Source organism: Pongo abelii, chromosome 18 (genome assembly GCF_028885655.2).
Source record: "Pongo abelii isolate AG06213 chromosome 18, NHGRI_mPonAbe1-v2.0_pri, whole genome shotgun sequence".
NCBI classification, from domain to species: domain Eukaryota; kingdom Metazoa; phylum Chordata; class Mammalia; order Primates; family Hominidae; genus Pongo; species Pongo abelii.
Window position 1 is genome coordinate 72,947,359 of NC_072003.2, and position 20,552 is coordinate 72,967,910.

The following is a 20,552-nucleotide window of genomic DNA, read 5'->3' on the forward strand; positions in this document are numbered from 1 at the left end:
CGTATATCTTACTTAAATTCACCCAATCCCATTTTGTGGGTGAGATCAGTAAGATTTAGAAATAGCTCGTTTAGATTATGCACAAAAGCTGGGCGCAGTGGCTCACACCTGTAATCCCAGCACTTTGGGAGGCCAAGGCAGGCAGATCACCTGAGATCAGGAGGTGGATACCAGCCTGGCCAATGTGGTGAAACCCCATCTCTACTAACAATACAAAAATTAGCCAGGTGTGGCGGCACATGCCTGTAATCCCAGCCACTCTGAGGCAGGAGAATCGCTTGAACTCGAGAGGCGGAGGTTGCAGTGAGCCGAGATCGCACCACTGCACTCCAGTTTGGGCAACAGAGCAAGACTCCATCTCAAAAAAATAAAAAATTAAAAATTAAAAATTATGTATTATACACAAAATCACCAGTAGATCTTGGTGTGAGCCCACATCTTCTGACTCCAGGTTTCATAGATTTCCTGTAGAATATATCATAAATTTTAGTTGAACAAACATAGTCTTCTGCCTGGAATTTTGTCTGTTGTCCTGGTGCTTCTGGTGTGCTGAAGGACTTATTAGATCATTGTCCTATATGTCATTCTGTACAATGCCAATTAATTATTATCACAGGAAGCTAAATCAAAAGAAATCATAGCAGTGCTTCATGGTGGGGCTGCTCTGGAAGCTCAGAAGAGAGGAAGTGTGGTGATGCCTTCAGCCTACCAGGGACTGTTATTGTTATTGCCTGTTGCTATTATTGCCTTCTCCCCATGAAGACACCATCACAAAGCTACCTTAATAGTTGTTCCAACAGCAAAACTCCATGTTCTTCAAAAGGAGGCTGTCAATCAATTCACCCAAAACAATTTGTCTTTTGAGTGCTTTTGGCTTCCATTGGGCTGCCATACTCATTTTTGGGCAAATTAAGGATGGCTTTTATCAATTCATGAGGCACTTCTGATTTAATTTGACTTTCTAGTTAATTCTTTTAAATAAGATGTATGGCTTTACATTGTAGTTGTTTTATATTTCTGTAGCTATTCTTTTCTGTTTTGACAAAGTTTGAACATTTTTTTAAATGTAGAGTTAAATTGTATAAAGTCTTTCTTCCTAATTTAATTTCAACTGAATTTTTTTACAATTTATTTTATAACAATGTAATGTCTATAATGATTATAACTTAATTCTGTTTTGCTTTACATTGTTTTTTATTTATTTTTTATTTTAGCCTGCACAAGTTCATGCAAAGCACATGAAAGGGAGTTAAACTTCAGGTGTTCTGGTCATTAAGCAAGTGAATGCTTGAATATATAAAATTCTCAAAAGTTTAAGATACATTTCAGATACATTTGAATATTTTAGGTGAACTGGTCTCTAGGCAAACTAATTATTGGATAAACTAGTTTCAAGGCAAGTGAACAATTACCAAGACCTATATTTGAACTACTGCTTATACTAAACCTTAAAAACATCATGACTGTAAATGTGAAGATACAGAACAGAGCTTAATTTATTTGCCATTTCACTTTTTAAAATGAGATTAAGTAAAACATTTGACATCCACAAGTAATTTTCTACACACTGCTTTCCAGTGAACTCAAGTAGGCATTTAAAAATTACTATCTTCTTGCAGTAATTTTCAGTGTCCCTATAAATCATATTTAATAAGTATCTTACCTCCTAGTTTCCTTACAATTGCTAAATGAGTTTGGTCAGTGATTAACTAGCTAACTATGCCACTCCAGCGTCCTCTTGGGCAAAGAAGGGCCCCTTCCCCCATTCCTGGGAGAAGGGCCCTTGCAAGAAGACAGACAGGTGGTGTCTAATGTTACCCCCCACCCCGCAACCTAAGGGTATACTCTTGCTTTTTTAATCAGAGCCAGCCACGTCAGACAAGCAAGATCCCGAGAAAGTGAGAACTTCTACAAAACTGGCTCTTCCAGAGCAGCCAAATTCTCTGACACAATTCAGAAAGAAGTAACCACCACAGGCCAGGTGCGTGTCCTTTTCCCTGTTCTTACAGATACCCAGTAAGGCCAACTCCCAATTAGCTCTTGACACCAAATACTTCCCTAGGATAATAGGATTTGAATCCATCATGGCAGGAATATGAAATAATTATACTGAAATGTCACTTTCATTTTAAGCTAAGATGTTATGACCTTTAATTTGGATATCCTCTTTTGCTTTACAACCTTCATTGGCTTTCCACTGCCTTAAAATTGTTTCTACTCTTCATATGTATTTTAATCAAGAATAATTTGTTTATAAGAAAGAGAAGCCCATTCAAATAGGCTTAAATAAAAGGAGATTCGAGGATTTCTGCTTCCGGTAAGATCAACTAGATGTACTTTTCCCTATTCTTCCCAATTAAGTACAACTAAAAACCCTGGGCATCATGTATAAAACAGACTTCAGACTCTGAAAGATAGAGAGAAGAAACTAGACCAGCCCCAGGGTCTTTGGGACCCAAGGAAGATCCAGGTGGTGAGCTCCCAAGTTTTCTTTTTACCTCATATCTCCCAGACTGGGTGCTGAAGCAGCCAGCAACCCTAAAACATCAACAGACACAGACAAAAAGAAAGCCCCAACAGAAGCCTACTCCTACTTTCTTTCTGCCTTTCTAGGTTGCCTCTAGAAAGACAGAAAACTTCTAGACAGTAACCGAAAGACAACAGTTAGCCTAGAAAGACAGAAAACTTCTAGATAATAACTGTTCTACCCCAGCCAAACACCAAAGAAAAATATCTGGCCCCACGCCACCTTTGCTAGCAAAGGCCAAATAGAGAGTCTAGACTCCACCCTCTCCAACCTGTCATGAGGTGCCCCACCCTCTTGCCAGGGTGGTGTCAGAGAAGGTCGAATACAAAGCCAAGACTTTCATTCCCATGGGTGGTAACAAGCGTCCTCCACCACCTCCAGTGCTGTTTGTGGAGATACCACATGGGGAACCATGACGTCCACCCCAACCTAGTGGTAATGAGACATTCCCCCGTCCCCTGCTGGAATGATGTCAGAGGACTCCTCCATCTCCCATGGCATCAGCAGAACAGTAACAGGCACTCACCCATCCCCACCAGGCAGGTATCCATTGAGGACTAGTGGAGAGCTGGTACACCCACCCCTGCCCAGCAGGAATGATGGGTCTGAGTGGGGAATCTGGACCACTGCCCCCACCTGGCAGTAGCAAGGCAGTGTACTACCTTCCCCTGCCAGGGCAGTGCCAAAAGAAAGCCAGCTCAAACAGATTTAAATCAGATCCCGAGTCTCATAGCATTAACACCCAAAATGTCCAGGTTTCAACTGAAAATCACTCATCATACCAAGAACCAGGAAGAATTCAAACGGAAGGAAAATAGATAAATGCTGGATGACAACACTGAGATGAGAGAGGTGTTAGAATTATCTGAAAATGTTTCAATGAGCAATTATAAGAAGCATGCTTGGAAAATTTTTAAAATAGTATGTCTCAGCAAAGAAAGAAGATGTAGAGAAGAAGCAAATGGAGATTCTGGAATTGAAGATAAATAAACAAATTTAGAACTCAGTGGATGGGCTCAACAACACAGAGGGAACAGAGGAAAAGAATCAGTGAACTTGAAGACAGACAATAGGGATTCCTGTGTTTGTTTCTTATTGTTCTCACAACAAATTACCTCAAATTTAGAAGCTTAAAGTATTACACATTTTTTATCTTATAGTTCTGTAGGTCAGAAGTGCTAAAATCAAGGTGTTGGAAGGGCTGTATTCTTTTCTGGGGACACCAGGAAAGAATCCTTTTCATTGTTTTTTTAGCCTCTAGAGGCAGCCCACATTCCTTGGTTTGTAGTCCCCTTCTATCATCTTCAAAGCCAGCAACAGTGGATGAATCCTTCTTACATCACATTACTCCAACCTCCTCCATAGTCATATCTCCTTCTAACTCTCTTCCATTTCTAAGGACCCTTGTGATTACATTGGGCCCATTATAATCCAGAATAATCTCCTCATCACAAGGTTCTTAATGTAATCATGTCAACCAAGTCCTTTTGCTGTATAAGGTAACATATTCACAGGTTCCAGAGATTAGGATGTGGACATCTTTCGGAGGCCATTATTCTGCCCAGTCTAAACAAAAGAGAGAAAGTAGACTCTGTTTTGAGTCTTTTGAAAGTCTATTTAAGTCTAATGAGAAAAAATGAATAGATGCTCAGGGATCTGTGGAACCATAACAAAAGATCTAATGCTCTTGTCATTGGAGTTCCAGAAAGAGTTACAAAAGAGGATGGGACTGAAAAGGTACTCAAAGGAATAATGACAGAAAACTTTTCAAATTTGGCAAAAGATGTAAACCTACAGTCTCAAGAATCTGAGCAAACCCAAATAGGAGAAACCAAAAGAAATCCTTACCAACACACATCATAGTCAAACTTCTGAAAATTAAAGAAAAGAAAAAAAATCTTGAACACATCAAGAGAGAAATGAACCTTGAATGACAGTAGATTTCTTACAGAAACTATAGAGACCCAAAAGAAAGTGGCACAATATTTTCAAATGTAGAGAACCAATAACTGTGAACCCAGAATCTTATATCCAGCAAAAATATTTCTCAGGGATAAATGGAAAATCGACTTTCTCAAATGAAACAAAGCTAAAAGAATTTGTCACCAGTAGACTTACCCTAAAAGAATGGCTAAAGGAAGTTCTCAAAACAGAAAGTAAATAACAGAAGACATAATCATGGAACATCAAGAAGGAAGAAAAAAACATGGTAAGCAACAATGTAGGTAAATTCAGTAGACCTTACTTCTCTTCCTGGGTTTTCTAAATTATGTTTGTCAATGGAAGCAAAACTATAATACTGTCTGATATGGTTTTAAATGGATGTAGACGAAATATTTTAGACAGAGCGGGGTAGAGGAAAGAATCAGTGAACTTGAAGACAGACAATAGGAATTCTTTTTTTTTTATTTTTTTTATTCTTTATTTTTATTATTATTATTTATTATTATTATTATTATTATTATTATTATACTTTAGGGTTTATGAAAAAAGCGGGTGAATGAGCAGTTGTTAAGCAAGATGGTAAATACTGTAATTGAGGTGTGTGTACTATAATTGAGGTGCATGTAGATGGATAGACTCTAGAAAAATTGAAGAATGAAGTCTTGCTGTTTCGGGTAGCTGTAAAGAGTCATTGAAGGCTTCACAGAGGAGGAGGTGCTTGATTTGTGTATCAGAATCATGTTTGACTGCAGATAGCAGAAAATCCAACGTTAGTGGTTTAAACAAATATGGCATATTTAAATGGGGTAGGCAGTTGCTGGTGTTGGTTTAATAGTTTATTGTTGCTTGTGATTCTCTTGGCCTTTCCCTCATGGTTCCAAGGTGGCCGCTGCAGCTCCAGCCACCACCTCTGCATTGAAGGCAATGAGAGAAGCAGGTATTCTGCACTCTATGAACAGCAATAATTACTGATTGAAGTGAACTGGGTTTTCTACATGTTGGTTTTTATGTCTTTTCAAGTGGTTTCCGCTTGTCAAGCAAAGGCTTCTATTTCATTAACATACATAATTTTCTACATATGTTTCTGTAACTCTCATCTCTTCTACAGATTTTTTTCCCTTCTTTGCCTACCATATCTTCTCAGCCTTCAGTGAAACAGCCTCTCCAGCACTCTGCCTTTCAGTTGCAATGAACTTATCCTCTCCTCTACATTGGCAACTTATTTTAATGGTCACAGCCTGGATCTTGCATCACAAGAAACTGAGGTGCTTCTGAATCCTTGATTTCCAAGACCTCTTTCTCTGACTGCTTCTGTTTCTCCTAGTTTTCTGCTACCTCAGTTCCACTCATTTCAGCTGTTCTTTGCCCTCACTATGACCTTGCTCCTTTGAGACAACATCATGCCATTTTCTACTATTCTCCAATCTTCTCTTCTGTCAGGATGGCTTATCTGGGAATCACCACTGCCCAGGACATCTCCTAGCACATAGTAGGTATTCAGTAAATAGTGACCAAGTCAGTTAATAGCAGCTTCCATGTATGTCTGTGCAGTCACACTGCACAATGCTAGGGACTGCATCCACACAGATGCCTGTGTGAAGAGTGCCACTAGACTCAGCACTGATTTCTGCTGTGGTTCCTACATCTGGCAGGAGGTCCTTCACAAACCCCAGCTGCCAGAGGTTTTGCACAAATCTGGCTGCCAGGGTATGAGTCCAGTGCAGCAGAACACTCACACAAGTCACACAGAGCAAGTTATCACTCACAGATAGGTAGCAAGAACCAATAGAAGCCTCATATTCATGGACAGCTGGTCCCCCAAGGCTCAAGAAAGCTGCCTTGGACAGATAAAGTCCTGTCTATGCATGCCGCACTTCACACTGCAGCTGAAAGACACCAAAAGCATTCTGCCTTGGATTTTGTGCTCCAGAGGAATTGTGGATCTCTGAGCTGAAGCACTGCAGGACATTCTGTTCTAGGAAGGATGAGAACAGAACCTGGGCTGTTCCAGACCCTTCCCTTATCTCAGGCCACTGCATTGTCAGCACATTCTGCGGTCATCTGGAAAACTACAAACAGGAGAGAGAAGAGCTGGGACATCTAAGGATTGCATCAACATCCTGTTTTGTTTTGTTTTAGCACTAATTCTATACCAGATGCTATGCTACATGCTTCACACCTGTTCTTTCATTTAAACCTCCAGCAATCTCTGGGGTCGGGGCTTTAGCCCCATTTTATAGATAAATAAACTGAGACTCAGAGAAGTCATTTGTTTAAGGTCAGTCAATATTTAGCAGGGCTGGGATTCAAACCCAGGTGTGTCTCACTCAAAGGCCCATAACCTCACCCACTATGCCATTCTGCACCCCTCTGCTTCAAGATGCCCAGCTGAATAAGTGCTATATGATGTGGAGTCTATCTGTTCCCTTAAACCCTTAGTTCAAACATGATTGGTCTAAAGGAATTTGCATAGAAGGAAGCACTGAGAGAGCAACCTATCATTGAAGACCCCCTTCCCATCCCTGGCCCTCTGTCCCTCCAGGAGGAGAGGAGAGAGGGCCCAGAGAGTGCCTGTGAGAAGAAACCCCACATGTCCCTCCCCCTTTCCACACCATCTCACAGCCCCCATAGTCTGGCTGTCACTCACTCTGCCTCCAAGCCTCCTATCCCTCCCACCCTTGTCCTGCAGGCCCGCTTCGCCCATGGCATGTTCACCGTGTACCCTGGGTTTGGCTCCATCCCTTCCGGAGGACAGCAGGTCATCAACGTTGACTGTGTGGCTGACCCCATGGGAAAGTGTGAGGAGTTTATAGCCATCGATATCTCCGGCCGAGACCCTGCAGTCCACCCTGCCGGCATCCCTTACACTTTGCTGGCTGAAGCCTGTCTACCAGGTACTGACCACTCACATTGGACAGCACCACTTGAAAGATGTTCATCTGAGACCTGGTGCAGTGGCTTACACTTGTGATCCCAGCACTTTGGGAGGCCAAGGCGGGCAGATCACCTAAGGTCAGGAGTTTGAGACCAGCCTGGCCAACATAGCAAAACCCTGTCTCTACTAAAAATACAAAAAAATTAGCTGGGTGTGGTGGCACATGCCTGTAATCCCAGCTACTCAGGAGGCACTTGAACCCAGGAGGTGGAGTTTGCAGTGAGCTGAGATCACGCCACTGTACTCCACAACAGAGCGAGAGTCCATCTCAAAAATATAAATATATAAATAAAAGACCTTCATCTGTAGCACTTCTACCTTCTTTCTTGCAAGTTTTTCCAAAGATGTCTGGCAGACATAGCTGGGGTGCTTCCTTTGGGGTCCTAGAACTTCCTCTAGTGTCTTCAGTTGTATTTTTGCAGGGCATATACCTAAGGGAGGAGGTGCAGCTTCACACTCCCAGGAGGCTGGTCCTGGATTCCCAGATGAATAGTGTTATCTGAGAATCATCATGGGATGGGCTGTGGCACAGAACCGAGGAGCACTGAGTCCCACTCATGGCCAGGCCACTCCCAGTGGGCAACATGTCCACAGAGAACAATGTTCAGTTACTGAGCATGCAAAATCTGTAACCCAGCAGGAGGGCAGATGAGGTGCAAAGAGAATGCCTCATGCTTTGACGATAGGATCCCTGGAGCCTTGAAGCATAGTGGGCCAGTAGCCTCCTTCCATCCATAGCACACCCCAGATCTTGGATCTTACCACTGGGAGAAAAACACTCACTGGAGTGTGGCAACCAGCAAGGACAGTACAAAAGAGGAAGAAAAGACAGAATGTTTCCCATCCCTCACACCCCCTTGCATGACTTCCCCTATGTGTCCTCCACGATTCTCCTTTGTGAGAATCCAGAGTTCCAAATTAGTAATTACAGAGCAGGAATCCAGTGATCAGGCAGCATCTCATAGTCTCCCCTTCACTCCCCAGCCTTCGTGACCGAAAACAACGCCTTGATATTTGAAGAGCACCAGATATGTACCAGCGCCAACCTGCACCACATCCTGCAGACCATAGAGAGCGGGGGGCTGTTCGTCGAGGACGAGAACAAGTTCATCTTCTGCAATGTCCTGGTGGGCCACCAAGCCAAGGCTCGTTTCAAGATCAGCAACATGGGAAAGATCGCCTGTGATGTCAACATTGTAGTCAGGCCTATCTCCAATAAGGTAAGACGCTCCCAATGGCCCCTGGCCCACCGTGGTTGGCATAAAGCTGGAAAAAGGGCTCTCAGCATCCTCTGCTCTGGAGCCTGTATGCGTGAGTGGAAATTATCTGGCCCTGCTGGAAGTTATGTGAAGTAACCAGGGGCTTTCCCCTAGGCCAGTGGTGATACATTTGTCCCAGTGGGTGTCTCCTCCGGGTACCTTTGTGATAAGTACACATGAACGAGCAAACCGCATTCCTCCATTGAATGCTCACTACGTGCCTAAAATAGACAAAGCATGGTGGGGAGAGGTGAAGGTGAGCACCAGCTCCAGATGGGCCTGCCTCCAGCTGCATATTCTGCTGGTAAGGGAGATTTGGGGGCATCAGATTCTGAGGATAAGGTGAAATGGTGAGCATGTTTTAGCCCTTCCGATATGACAAGCACTGTGCTAAGTGATTTATATTTACTGCCTCCTTTTACCCTCACAACAACTCTTCTGACTTTGTATTATTATCCCAATTCTACAGTTAGGGAAACTGAGGCTTTAAAAGCTAAATCCTTCCCCTAGGTCCCAGAGCCTGAGACTATACGGCTGGGCTTAAAGCCAAGCTTCATCCACACACAAGATGAAATAATTGCCCATCTCAGGGGTCTGCCAGGCTCGAAACTGCCTTTTCTCTCTGAGTCAGATCATACTTTTTTTCACAGCAGAACAGAAAATTCAGGATACCAAGAGAGGTCTTAATCAATGGGTTTCCGTCACCCTTAATTCCCAATCCAATGTGCAGCAAATACTCTAGTTTTATGACGGCTGCTTCAGTTCTCTGCCCGAAAGTAGAATCTGGGCCCAGGAGGTCCTCAGGTCCCGGAGCTGGCATTGTTCACAGCTGAGGGTGGTGGGGAAGTCACCAAGGGTGTTGGTATCAGCCTAGAGCTACATATGGAGTGTGCATTCCTGGAGAATGTCAACACAGAGAGGTATGGTTGGGGAGACTACATAATCCCTTTTATGACTTCCTTCAGGCCCTGGCGACACCCAGTCATTATTCTCTGATTTTTTTTTTTTTTTTTTTGAGACGGAGTCTTGCTCTGTTGCCCAGGCTGGAGTGCAGTGGTGCAATCTCAGCTCACTGCAAGCTCTGCCTTCCAGGTTCACGCCATTCTCCTGCCTCAGCCTCCCAAGTAGCTGGGACTACAGGCACCCACCACCATGTCCGGCTAATTTTTTGTATTTTTAGTAGAGACGAGGTTTCACTGTGTTAGCCAGGATGGTCACGATCTCCTGACCTCGTGATCCACCCGCCTCGGCCTCCCAAAGTGCTGGGATTATAGGCATGAGCCACTGCGCCCAGCCTATTCTCTGATCTTATTTGGGATACTAAGGGGCAGCTTTCCCCCTATTCTGTACTAAAAAGATAAAAAGTGAGCAAGACTGATTTTTTTTTTTTTTTTTGAGACAGTCTCACTCCCGTTGCCCAGGCTGGAGTGCAATGGCACCATCATGGCTCACTGCAGCCTCGACTTCCTGGGCTCAAGTGATCCTCCCACCTCAGCCTCCTGAGTAGCTGGGACTACAGGCACGCACCACCATACTTGGCTAGTTTTTGTATTTTTTGTAGAGACAGGGTTTCACCATGTTGGCCAGGCTGGTCTCAAACTCCTGGGCTCAAGCGATCCTCCCACCTCAGCCTCCCAAAGTGCTAGGATTACAAGAGTGAGCCACCACACCCAGCCACAAGTCTGATTTCTAAAGGCAGACTATAAGAGGATTTGCAGACATCGCATGTTCTCCTCCACCCTAGTTTGCAGACTTGAAGGCTATCCCTTGGAAAAAGCAAAGAGAAACCTGAGTGCCCTCAGTTTAAGAACAAGAGGGAATAATCAGTCTTGAATCCCACCTACTTCCCATGAGAATGAAAAATCCTTTTAAGGCCATGCCAGGGCTCCCTACGGTCCCAAAACATTGCCACAAGATGGGAACAGATGAAGTGCTGTGGGAGGTTGTTCTAGCCAAGGCTCTTGGAATTACAAGGAGCAGAAACCCTCTCAGATTAGCCTAAACAAAGCAAGGCTTACTGCAGTGAATTGGACACCTCAGACACAGGTCAGAACACATCACGTGGCCGGGACTCCTTGGGACTGGCACCATCACGTGAAGTCTGCCCTTTAGAAGACCAGCGGATGCTCTGTCCATCTCTCAGGGGCCACGTGTCTCTCTCACAGGGTTTCCAATGCTCCATTCTCTCATCCAGCTTTCTCATCTTGCATGTGATTCAGCCAGCTCCCAGCTCAGCTCCACATTTTAACAACCAGCACCGGCCCGGCACGGTGGCTCACACCTGTAATCCCAGCACTATGGGAGGCCAAGGCAGGCAGATTACTTGAGCCCAGAAGTTTGAGATCAGCCTGGGAAACATGACGAAACCCCATATGTACAAAAAAAAAAAAAAATTAGCTGGGCATAGTGGCACACACCTGTAGTCCCAGCTACTCGGGAGGCTGAGGTGGGAGGATTGCCTGGGTCCAGGAGGTCGAGGCTGCAGTGAGCCATGATCATGCCACTGCACTCCAACATGAGTGACAGAGCAAGATCCTGTCACAAAAAGATTTAAAAACCAACCAACACCAATCTTTGGGCATCCCAATTTAGTTGACAGGGGTGGGGTAGCAGGGAGAATATCTGGATTACTGGCTTAGTTCATCAATTTGAGTCAAAAATCATAGGTCTAACCAAATCTAGCCAGGCATCATTCAGGGGTGGGTCCCAGGCTGTTCCCTCCAGGGCCCCTCACCCTGCAGGCAGTGGAGCATGTCCACCACAGCACTTAGACAAGAGGTGGGGGGGGCTCTTGAAAATAAGGAGTAAGCCTGGTGAGAATACAAAGGCGCTGACACACTCTGGTCTCTGCCCCCATCACCAGCCCTTTGCCCGCATCATCGACATTTTTGAAGTGGAACCCAGCAAGATGTGCATTGCCAGCCATTCCCATGCCTTTGCCACGGTGTCCTTCACCCCGCAGATCTTGCAGAACTACCAGTGCATCTTTGAGGCTACCTTGGATGGCTTGCCCAGGTACCAGCTCCCAGCTCCCAACTCCCTCTCCTGCAGCAGGGCTGCAGGCCACACTCCATAGGGAGTGTCATTCCCACCATGCCAGGCTGACAGGCTACAATCTTCCTGTCCCCTACAGCACCCTGGCCAAGAGCCGAGGCCTCGTGTTTGACATCGCTGGTGAGGGGAACCTCCCTCGAGTGACAGTTGTGCGGCCAATTCTTCATAACCAATATGGAAACCCCTTGCTCCTCTTTAAGAGGCTTCTGCTTGGTCATTCAGAGAAGCTGCCTCTCATCCTCAAGAACAATGGCGTCCTCCCTGCCCAGGTAATACTGGAGGGTGAAGCATGAGGCTGAAAGGGAGAAGAATCCAGAAGCTACACTTCTGCCACTGGGGCCTCTGCCATGCCTAATGTATGAGGACTTCTCTGTTGATCCACATACATTAACCTATGTGTCAGGGACATGCAGAGGGGAATCTGGCATGACATTTATCCTCAAGGAAAGTAGGAAACCGGATTGCACAATATATCATTAACTACTGTCCAAGGTAGTGTGCAGTGATGTGCACCAAGCTGAGTGGGTAGGATTATGGATGTTCTTAATATCTTCTTTATTTTTTAATTGTTTTCTATAATGAACATTGCATTTGCAATGAGGATAAGATGATAAAAGAAACTTCAGTAGGGGTGAAAAATACAACATCCAAATGTATTTTGATTCAACGATTAAATTATGGTTTTATTTTACAAAAAAAGTGATGTGCTCTACAAGGGACTGTAGGACTTTTGAAAAAGATCTATTCCCATCTAGACAATAAAGGGAAAATTCACTGTAAATGACATTTGAACAGGGCTCATTGAAGGAGTTGGGTTTCAGCAATGCCTTCAGTGGGCATTTGGCAGTCCATGCAAACCAGAAAGAAAGAGAAAGCTTCAAAGATGCAGAAGCCAAAAAACAAAACAAAACAAAACGTGCACACTACTACAGGAGCTAGTAAGCACCCAGCTTCATGAGAGCATAGGTATAGGTAGAAGAGCAAGGAAGATAAAAATGAAAGGATACAGTAATGGAGCAACTTGTGGAAGGCTTGGGATTCTCTAAATATTTTAAACCCTACAAGACATTGCCACTATTGTTCTTGCTGCTGTTGTTCTTATTGTTTACACATTTATGGCCCATTTAGGTTTACTCATTTATTAATCATTTTTATTGCTCTTTATTCCTGGGTCTCCAATTTTCCATCTGTATTTGTCAGTTCTCATGCTACCAATAAAGACATACCTGAGACTGGGTAATTTATAAAGAAAAAAGAGGACTCACAGTTCCACATGGCTGGGGAGGCCTCACTATCACAGTGGAAGGCAAAGGAGGAGAAAGACATGTCTTACGTTGTGGCAGGCAAGAGAGCTTGTGCAGGGGAACTCCCATTTATAAAACCATCAGATCTTGTGAGACTTATTCACTATCACAAGAACAGCCTGGGAAAGACCCTCCCCCATGATTCATTTACCTCCCACCAGGTCCCTCCCACGACACACGGGAGTTATGGGAGCTACAATTCAAGATGAGACTTGGATGGGGACACAGCCAAACCATATCACCATCTTAGACCCTTTTCCTACCAACTGAAGAATACTCTTTAGTATTTCCTTAATGGAGGTCTGCTGGTGGTGAAGTCTCTATTTCTCCTTCATTTTAAACATCGTTTTTACTGGCTGTGGAGTTCTGGTTTGGCAGTTGTTTTCTTTCAGCAAATGGGAGATATTATTCCAATGTATTCCGGTTTCCGTTGTTAACTGCTGAGTTGTCAGCTATAAGCCTAAAATGTTTTAAGACAGGGGTCCCCAACCCCCAGGCCACAGACTCATGAGCAAAAGCTCATCTGTATTTACAGCCACTCCCCATCACTCACATTACCACCTGAACTCCCTTCCTGTCAGATCAGCAGCGGCATTAGATTCTCATAGGAGTGCGAACCCTATTTTGAACTGCATGTGTGAGGGATCTAGGCTGCGTGCTCCTTATAAGAATCTAATGCCTGATTATCTGAAGTGGAACAGTTTCAACCCAAAACCATTCCCCATTGCCTGGTCCATGGAAAAATTGTCTTCCATGAAACCAGTTCCTGGTGCCAAAAAGGTTGGGGACTGCTACTTTAAGGCATTCTTTTTTTCTGACTGCCTTTTACATTTTCACTTTGTTTTCTACAGTTTTACTATGATATGTCCAGGTGTGGAGTTCTTTTAATTTATCCTTGTTAGAATTCACTAGACTTCTTGATTCTGTGGATTAAAGTTAAGTCAATTTTGGAAAATTTCTAGACATGTCTTTAAATATTGTTTCTATTTCATTCTCTCTAATCTCTACTTCTGGGATGATAATTAAATATATAGAAGACCTTCTCACTATATCTTCTGTGTCTCTAGTCTCACTATATTTTCCACTCACTTTTCCTCTGGGCTTCATTCTGCATAATTTCTTTTGACCTGTCTTCAGTTTAGTAACTCTCCCTTTAGCTGTATTGAATCTACAGTTAAAGTTTCCATTAAGTCCTTAAGTTATTATATTTTTCAGTCTTAGAATTTCTGTTAGGCTGTTTTAAAAATCTGAATAATTCATGTTTACTGTTTCTAGTTTCTAGCTGAAATCGTCAGACATGACTTTTATTTCTTGAACACAGTAATCATAGCCATTTTACAGTCTATACCAGATAATTCCAAAATCCAAAGTCATTGTGGCTCTTTCTGGTATTTCTACTCATCTTTTTCTACTATTTCTACTCATCTTTGCCCGTGTTGCCCTGCCGCCTCATGTGCCTGGTTATCTTCTGTTCACGTGTTGGGTATTATATTGTAAAAGTTATTTGGAAATCATTAAACTAAGGATCATATTTTTCTTCAGAGGCAATTTTCATTTGCTTCTGCCCAACACTTGGGGGCACTAGAAATTCAGGATCACCTTAAGCCAGTGTTAGGGTTTGAGATTTTCTGGATTACCCAGATGACTCAGAGCAGGATTGCCATCCTTGGGAAAGCTGGTTTATATCCAGCTCACCTTTCATCTTATGAGGTCCCAGCCCAGAAGAAAGCATTGTCACCTTCCACAGGCCTTGAACTTTTGCCCTCTTAGCACCAAAAGACCATCAAAAGTACAGACAACGCCTGTAATCTCAGCACCTTGGGAGGCTGAGGTGGGCAGATCAAGATTTTGAGACCAGCCTGGACAACCTGGTAAAATCCCATCTTTACTAAAAACATACAAAAATTATCTGGGCATGGTGACTCACGCCTGTAATCCTAGCTACTCTGGAGGCTGAGGCAGGAGAATCACCAGAACCCGGGAGACAAAGGTTGCAGTGAGCCAAAATTTCACCACTGCGCTCCGGCCTGGGTGACAGAGTGAGATTCCGTATCAAAATTTAAAAAAAAAAAAAAGTGCAGACAAGCCTCCTGTCTACCTTTTCCTGACTGGCAAATGCTCTGGGCAGACAAAAACCGCCCAGAAAGTGAGACTGACCTTGCTGGATTTCTATACTCTCACAGATCCTGGTCTATTTACTCCTCATTCTCTTCATAGCTCTGTTATGCTTTAAAAAAAAGTTTTTTATATATTTAGTCTAACATTTGTTGTTGCCTTGAGCTCAGGTTACCTAGTTTACCATTACCCTGCATTGTTTCCATTATTGTGGCTTTATAATATGTTTTAGCATCTAGTTCAGTGAATTCCTATCCACCCACTCCCTGTTTTTGCCATTTTTCTTAACAATTTTCACCTATTAATCTCTCAAATAAGCTTTATAATTATTTTATAGTGTTCCTTTAAAAATCCCATCAGGAGGCCTCTGAATCTGGTAGGATTTCTGCTTGCAGAGTATTTAGACTCTCCACCAGGAACGTTTAGGATTTCCACCCATTTATTTAGATCTTTTATGTCAATATTCTTACATATAATTCTTCCGTATAGTTTCTTATTAAAGTTGTTTCTAAATACATAATTTTTTGTCTCAGAAGCTTCCCATGTGATATCACTATTTCTGCCTTCTCCATGCCTCATATTTTGTATTATTCAATCTTTTTCACGATGGTGCCAGCATTACTATCTTCTAACAATGCCTGCTGATGTCTCATATCTGAAATCAGATGCATGGCTTTAGTCTTATCTTCCTTACAATGGGCCAGAAACCACCACTTTCTCCAAGTAGGTAAAATGCCCACCTTGTTTTTTTCTCTTATCGTGGTAGGATGCTCAACATGACACTATCAGGCAACTAAACTAATGCATAGCACCTAGGAGATACTGGTTTTTAGGAATTGACATCAATGCAGGCCCTTATAGAATTACAAGTATTCATTTCCATTTTATTAGCCTAGCGTATATTTTATAACTGCCTCTGTTAATGACAGAGGTGTTGGCAACCACATTTTACACTATCTACCTACGTGATCTGGAAAGTTCTGCATACTCCTGGGACCTCCAGTTCCTCACTCAGATAACAAGGGCTGATCTGACTGAATGTTCTTCTGTCCTCTCCAGGTCTAATATTTATTATTTATCTCTCTTAATAAGAAATTCAAAAAAGTGAATAGTAGGCATAATACCTTTTTGGGGTCCTGCTCCAAACACAGCACAGTATCTCACCCCAGACTCAAAGCCCATGAGCAGCCTGTAAGCCTAGCACTCATCCCTGCTTTCCTTCTGCCAGCTGCATGTTGACCTGCAGGATGAGCTAGGAGTCTTCTCCCTGAAAGGGAGGCCCACCACCTCGTGCATCTACATCACAGAGGAAAACAAACCACATGTAAAAGGTAAGTGTGGGGAGGATGCTTCTAGAGGGCAATGGATCTCAGTAGCTGCTTCATTAGGGGACCACTCAAGGCCCAGCCAGAGGGGAATGCCCAGTCTCATCACCACTGGCCTCTAGCTAAGGCTCCTTCCCACTCTAGGGTTACTTTCCCTTCAACAGGGGTCTTTATAGATACACATTTCTTGAAACTAGTTCTAAATCATATCTTCTCTCTTCTCTTTGCAGCAAAGAAAGCTCACACAGCCTCCTTGGTTGTTTCTCCTGGAGATACAGCTGAATTTGACGTCTTTTTCCACTCCCAGAAGGTTGGGAGGATGAGAGGTATCATCCACTTGTCAGTGATCAACAACCAATATGAGGAGACCACCATCCACATGGTGGGAGAGGGCTATGAGGATGACATCACTTTGGACAACATCCACGGGCTGGTGGCCCCCACCAGCCAGGAAGACATAAGTATCTCTGAGTTCACAGAGACCATCGAGGACAATGATATGGAAGACTTGGTGGCAGGTGGGAGAAACAGCAGTGAGGTGTTGACAAGTGTTGGCTACTGGGTCATTTGTTTTAAATGAGAGTAAATTTAAATAACAGGTTGGTTAGCTCCCTGAGAATTTAGGACTGACTCTCCTCTTCATTACTCTATGCTCTGGCGTGCCTGGCTCAGTCATGGCATCCATCCTTCCATTTATTCATGTGTTCACTCGATGAATATGTATTGAGCACCAAGTACATGTTCCAGGCATGCTGATCCCTGGAGTTTCAAAATTAACAAGGAAGTCTCTACTCTTAAGGAGCTTATAGTTTGATATTCAAATTCTGGTTCAACTAATAAGCAAATAAATGCCTTGCAGTTTTTCCTGTCTGCCTTTATTAGCTGGCTTGTGTTGGCATTATCTGTGTATTAGAGAGAGTATAGGTTTGGGCACTTCTATAACATCACTCTGCACAGCCCCACTACTCAATGAGCAGTTTGAGATCCTATGGCATCAGCATCAGCTGGGAGCTTGTTAGAAATGGGGGTTTCAGACACCCCTGCCCTACTGAATCAGAATCCACATTTTAACAAGGCCCCAGGTGACGTGTTTTTATACTAAAGCTTAAGACATGTTGTGCTGCAATCTATCAAGCACTAAAGCTTCATTTAGTTGACATTTTTGGGTATTGGAAAAATTTGTCATCAAATTGTTATCATCAGAAAGCATTGGTTAAGCGCCCTAATTATGTGGTTGGTTGCTAAAAAGTGAGTTATAAACAGAGTCCCATAGTTTACCTAGAAGCTTAATTAAAGTCCTGGAATGTATCATTAGGTAGTCTACACAACATGGGTTGAAATCAACACTCCTCATATACCTGGTGTTTCAGCCCTGTTTGAGGCTACAGGGTGACATCTCTCTTACCAAGGATCAAGCAGGAGCCAGCAGTGAATCTAAGTTCAGAACTCAGATTTCATGCCCATAATAGGATTGCCAGAGTTAGCAAATCAGAATACAAGACTCCTCAATAAATTGGAATTTTGGTTAAACTATGAATAATTTTTAGTATATGTGTATCCCAAACATGGCATGTGACATACTTATCCTAAAAATTATTCATTTCTTATCTGTGATTCAAATTTAACCAGGACTCCTATATTTTATCTGGCAATCCCAATCCTTTATAATATTTTCTCACCAAACAAATGGAGGTGGGGACCTATGTTTTCTCTTGTACAAATGGAGGTGAGGGCTAAGGTGGGTGAATGGATGATGGATGGATGGATGAAGGGATAGAGGGATGGATGGGTAGATGATAGATGAATGGATGGATGGATACATGCATGCATGCATGGATGAGTAGATGATGGATGGATGGGTGGATGATGATGGGTAGATAGGTGAGTGGGTAGGTGGATGATGGGTGAGTGGGTAGGTAGATGATAGATGAATTAATGGATGGATAGGTGGATGATGGATGGATGGATGGGTGGGTGGGTAGATGATGGTTGGATATATGGATGGATGGATGGATGATGGATGGGTGAATGATGGATGGATGAGTGGGTGAGCAGGTGGATGATGGATGGATGGGAGGGTGGATAATGGATGGATGGATGGATGGCTGGGTGGGTAGGTAGGGAGATGATGGATGGGTGGATGGGTGGATGGTGGATAGGTGGATGATGGATGGATGCGAGGGTGGATGGATGATGAGTGGGTGGGTGGATGATGGCTGGATAGGTGGGTGGATGGATGATGGCAGGATGGGGGAGGGTGGATGATGGATGGATGGATGGATGATGGATGGATGGATGGATAGGTGAGTGATGGATAGGTGGATGATGGGTGGATAATGGATGGATGAGAGGGATGGATGGATAGATAGATAATGGGTGGGTGGATGATGGATGGATGGATGGGTGGGTGGATGATGGATGGATGGATGGATGGATGGATGGATAGATTCCTTGAGGATAGAAATCTTGTTACTCAGAGATTCTAGGTTTTTCAAATATAGCCATCCAAGGATGGAAGGATTGCATGTGGGTGAAGCACTATGCCTCCTTAAGGAAGCAGGCCCTCAGGGGAGGCCAGGGAGGACTCACAGCCTTCTGCTTCTAATCCCTAGCTGCTCTGGTGGACCACATCCAGTTTGGGGACTGCCACATTGGACACAGCTATAATGTGAGCTTCACAGTCACAAATCACAGCCAAGTAAACTTGATACGGTTTGAATGGCCTGTTTCCGCTACAATTGCTTTCTCCCCACAGGTAAATAAAAGTCATTCATCATTTTTTGGAATCCCTTAGTCCTAAGCCAACCCCAGACTGATTGTCAGCCCTTTCCCATGGATGCATGGAATGGAATTAATACATCTCAAGCTGAGAGACAGCCCAGGAATCATCCCTCACTCATACCTGGTAGCAAAGAACACTGTTCATGTCTCCCCTGGTTAAGAGGGGAAGACAGAGAATGAAGTTGGCCAAGACTGTTGCTAGGCTGCTGTCAAGGGGCCCTGTGGAGGCCTGTATAGATGAATACAGGTCCTAGTCTTCCTATCCCAGATTGTGGAGCTGTGTCCTCCTAGGTGTGTGTCGTTTAGAGTATCAGTCCTTCAAAATGCTTCACCAAAAGCTAGAATGGGGGTGATGGGTTCTGTGGACAACTGAGATTTAGAACATGTTCCAAGCTCCATCCTTCCTTTAAGATTCCTGGTTCTCTTTGGCATGTTAAAACCTAGTTAACTTTGTTTTACCTGGAATTTTCTAACCTCTTCTTTTAGCATCTCCACAGCACACATTTTTTTTTGAATTGCTGACTAGAGCTTGACATTGAACAAGGCCTAGGATAATGCTCTAGCAGATCGTTGCCTCTGGCCAGTGGTTGCTTTTTGTAGATAGTTCACTTCTGAGTTCCCAGAGCACTGGCACACCCCAGTGTCTTCACTGCCTCCTGCTCTGTTGACACACAGCCACTGAGTCTGCTCAAGCACAGTACTCAAGGGGGATGGAGCAAAGGGGTTGGGGACTTTGTCATCTTTGAATCTTTGAGTGCTATTAGGGATAAATTTTTCTTTTTGGAGGGATGTAAAGTTCATTAGGACCCTGACCATTCCATTTCATCATGGTCCAAATCCAACCCTGAATAGAGCTAGTATACCACTTTATTTGTAAATTGAGTGCTTGCTATATGCCAAAAATAGTTCTAAGACCATGGTTAATCCTCTGAACAACCCTATAAGGCAGATACTACTTTTTTTTGTTTTTGTTTGTTTGTTGAGATAGTCTCACTTGGTCACCCAGGCTGGAGTGCAGTGTCACAATTTTGGCTCATTGCAACCTCCACCTCCCAAGATCAAGTGATTCTCCCACCTCAGCCCCCCAAGTAGCTGGGACAACAGATGCACACCACCACACCTGGCTAATTTTTTTGTATTTTTGGCAGAGACAGGTTTCACCATGTTGTCAAGTCTGGTCTCAAACTCCTGAGCTCAAGCAATCCACCTGCCTCGGCCTCCCAAAGTGCTGGGATTATAGGCATGAGCCACTGTGCCCAACCATAGATACTACTATTATCTGCATTTTGCCCGTGAAGAAACAAACAC

At 43.6% G+C, this 20,552-nt stretch overlaps 1 protein-coding gene across 3 annotated transcripts in view; it reads left to right on the forward strand.

The window, feature by feature from the left end:
- HYDIN (HYDIN axonemal central pair apparatus protein) overlaps nt 1–20,552 on the forward strand; it is a 438,909-nt gene that overhangs the window by 348,545 nt on the left and 69,812 nt on the right. For all 3 annotated transcript variants that reach the window (XM_024234010.3, XM_054534089.2, XM_054534091.2), the window contains exons 58-65: nt 1,864–1,981; nt 7,161–7,365; nt 8,391–8,626; nt 11,529–11,680; nt 11,799–11,988; nt 16,367–16,469; nt 16,694–16,981; nt 19,076–19,218. In XM_024234010.3, coding sequence (XP_024089778.2) covers nt 1,864–1,981; nt 7,161–7,365; nt 8,391–8,626; nt 11,529–11,680; nt 11,799–11,988; nt 16,367–16,469; nt 16,694–16,981; nt 19,076–19,218 — 1,435 coding nt within the window. The remainder of the gene's footprint in view (nt 1–1,863; nt 1,982–7,160; nt 7,366–8,390; nt 8,627–11,528; nt 11,681–11,798; nt 11,989–16,366; nt 16,470–16,693; nt 16,982–19,075; nt 19,219–20,552) is intronic.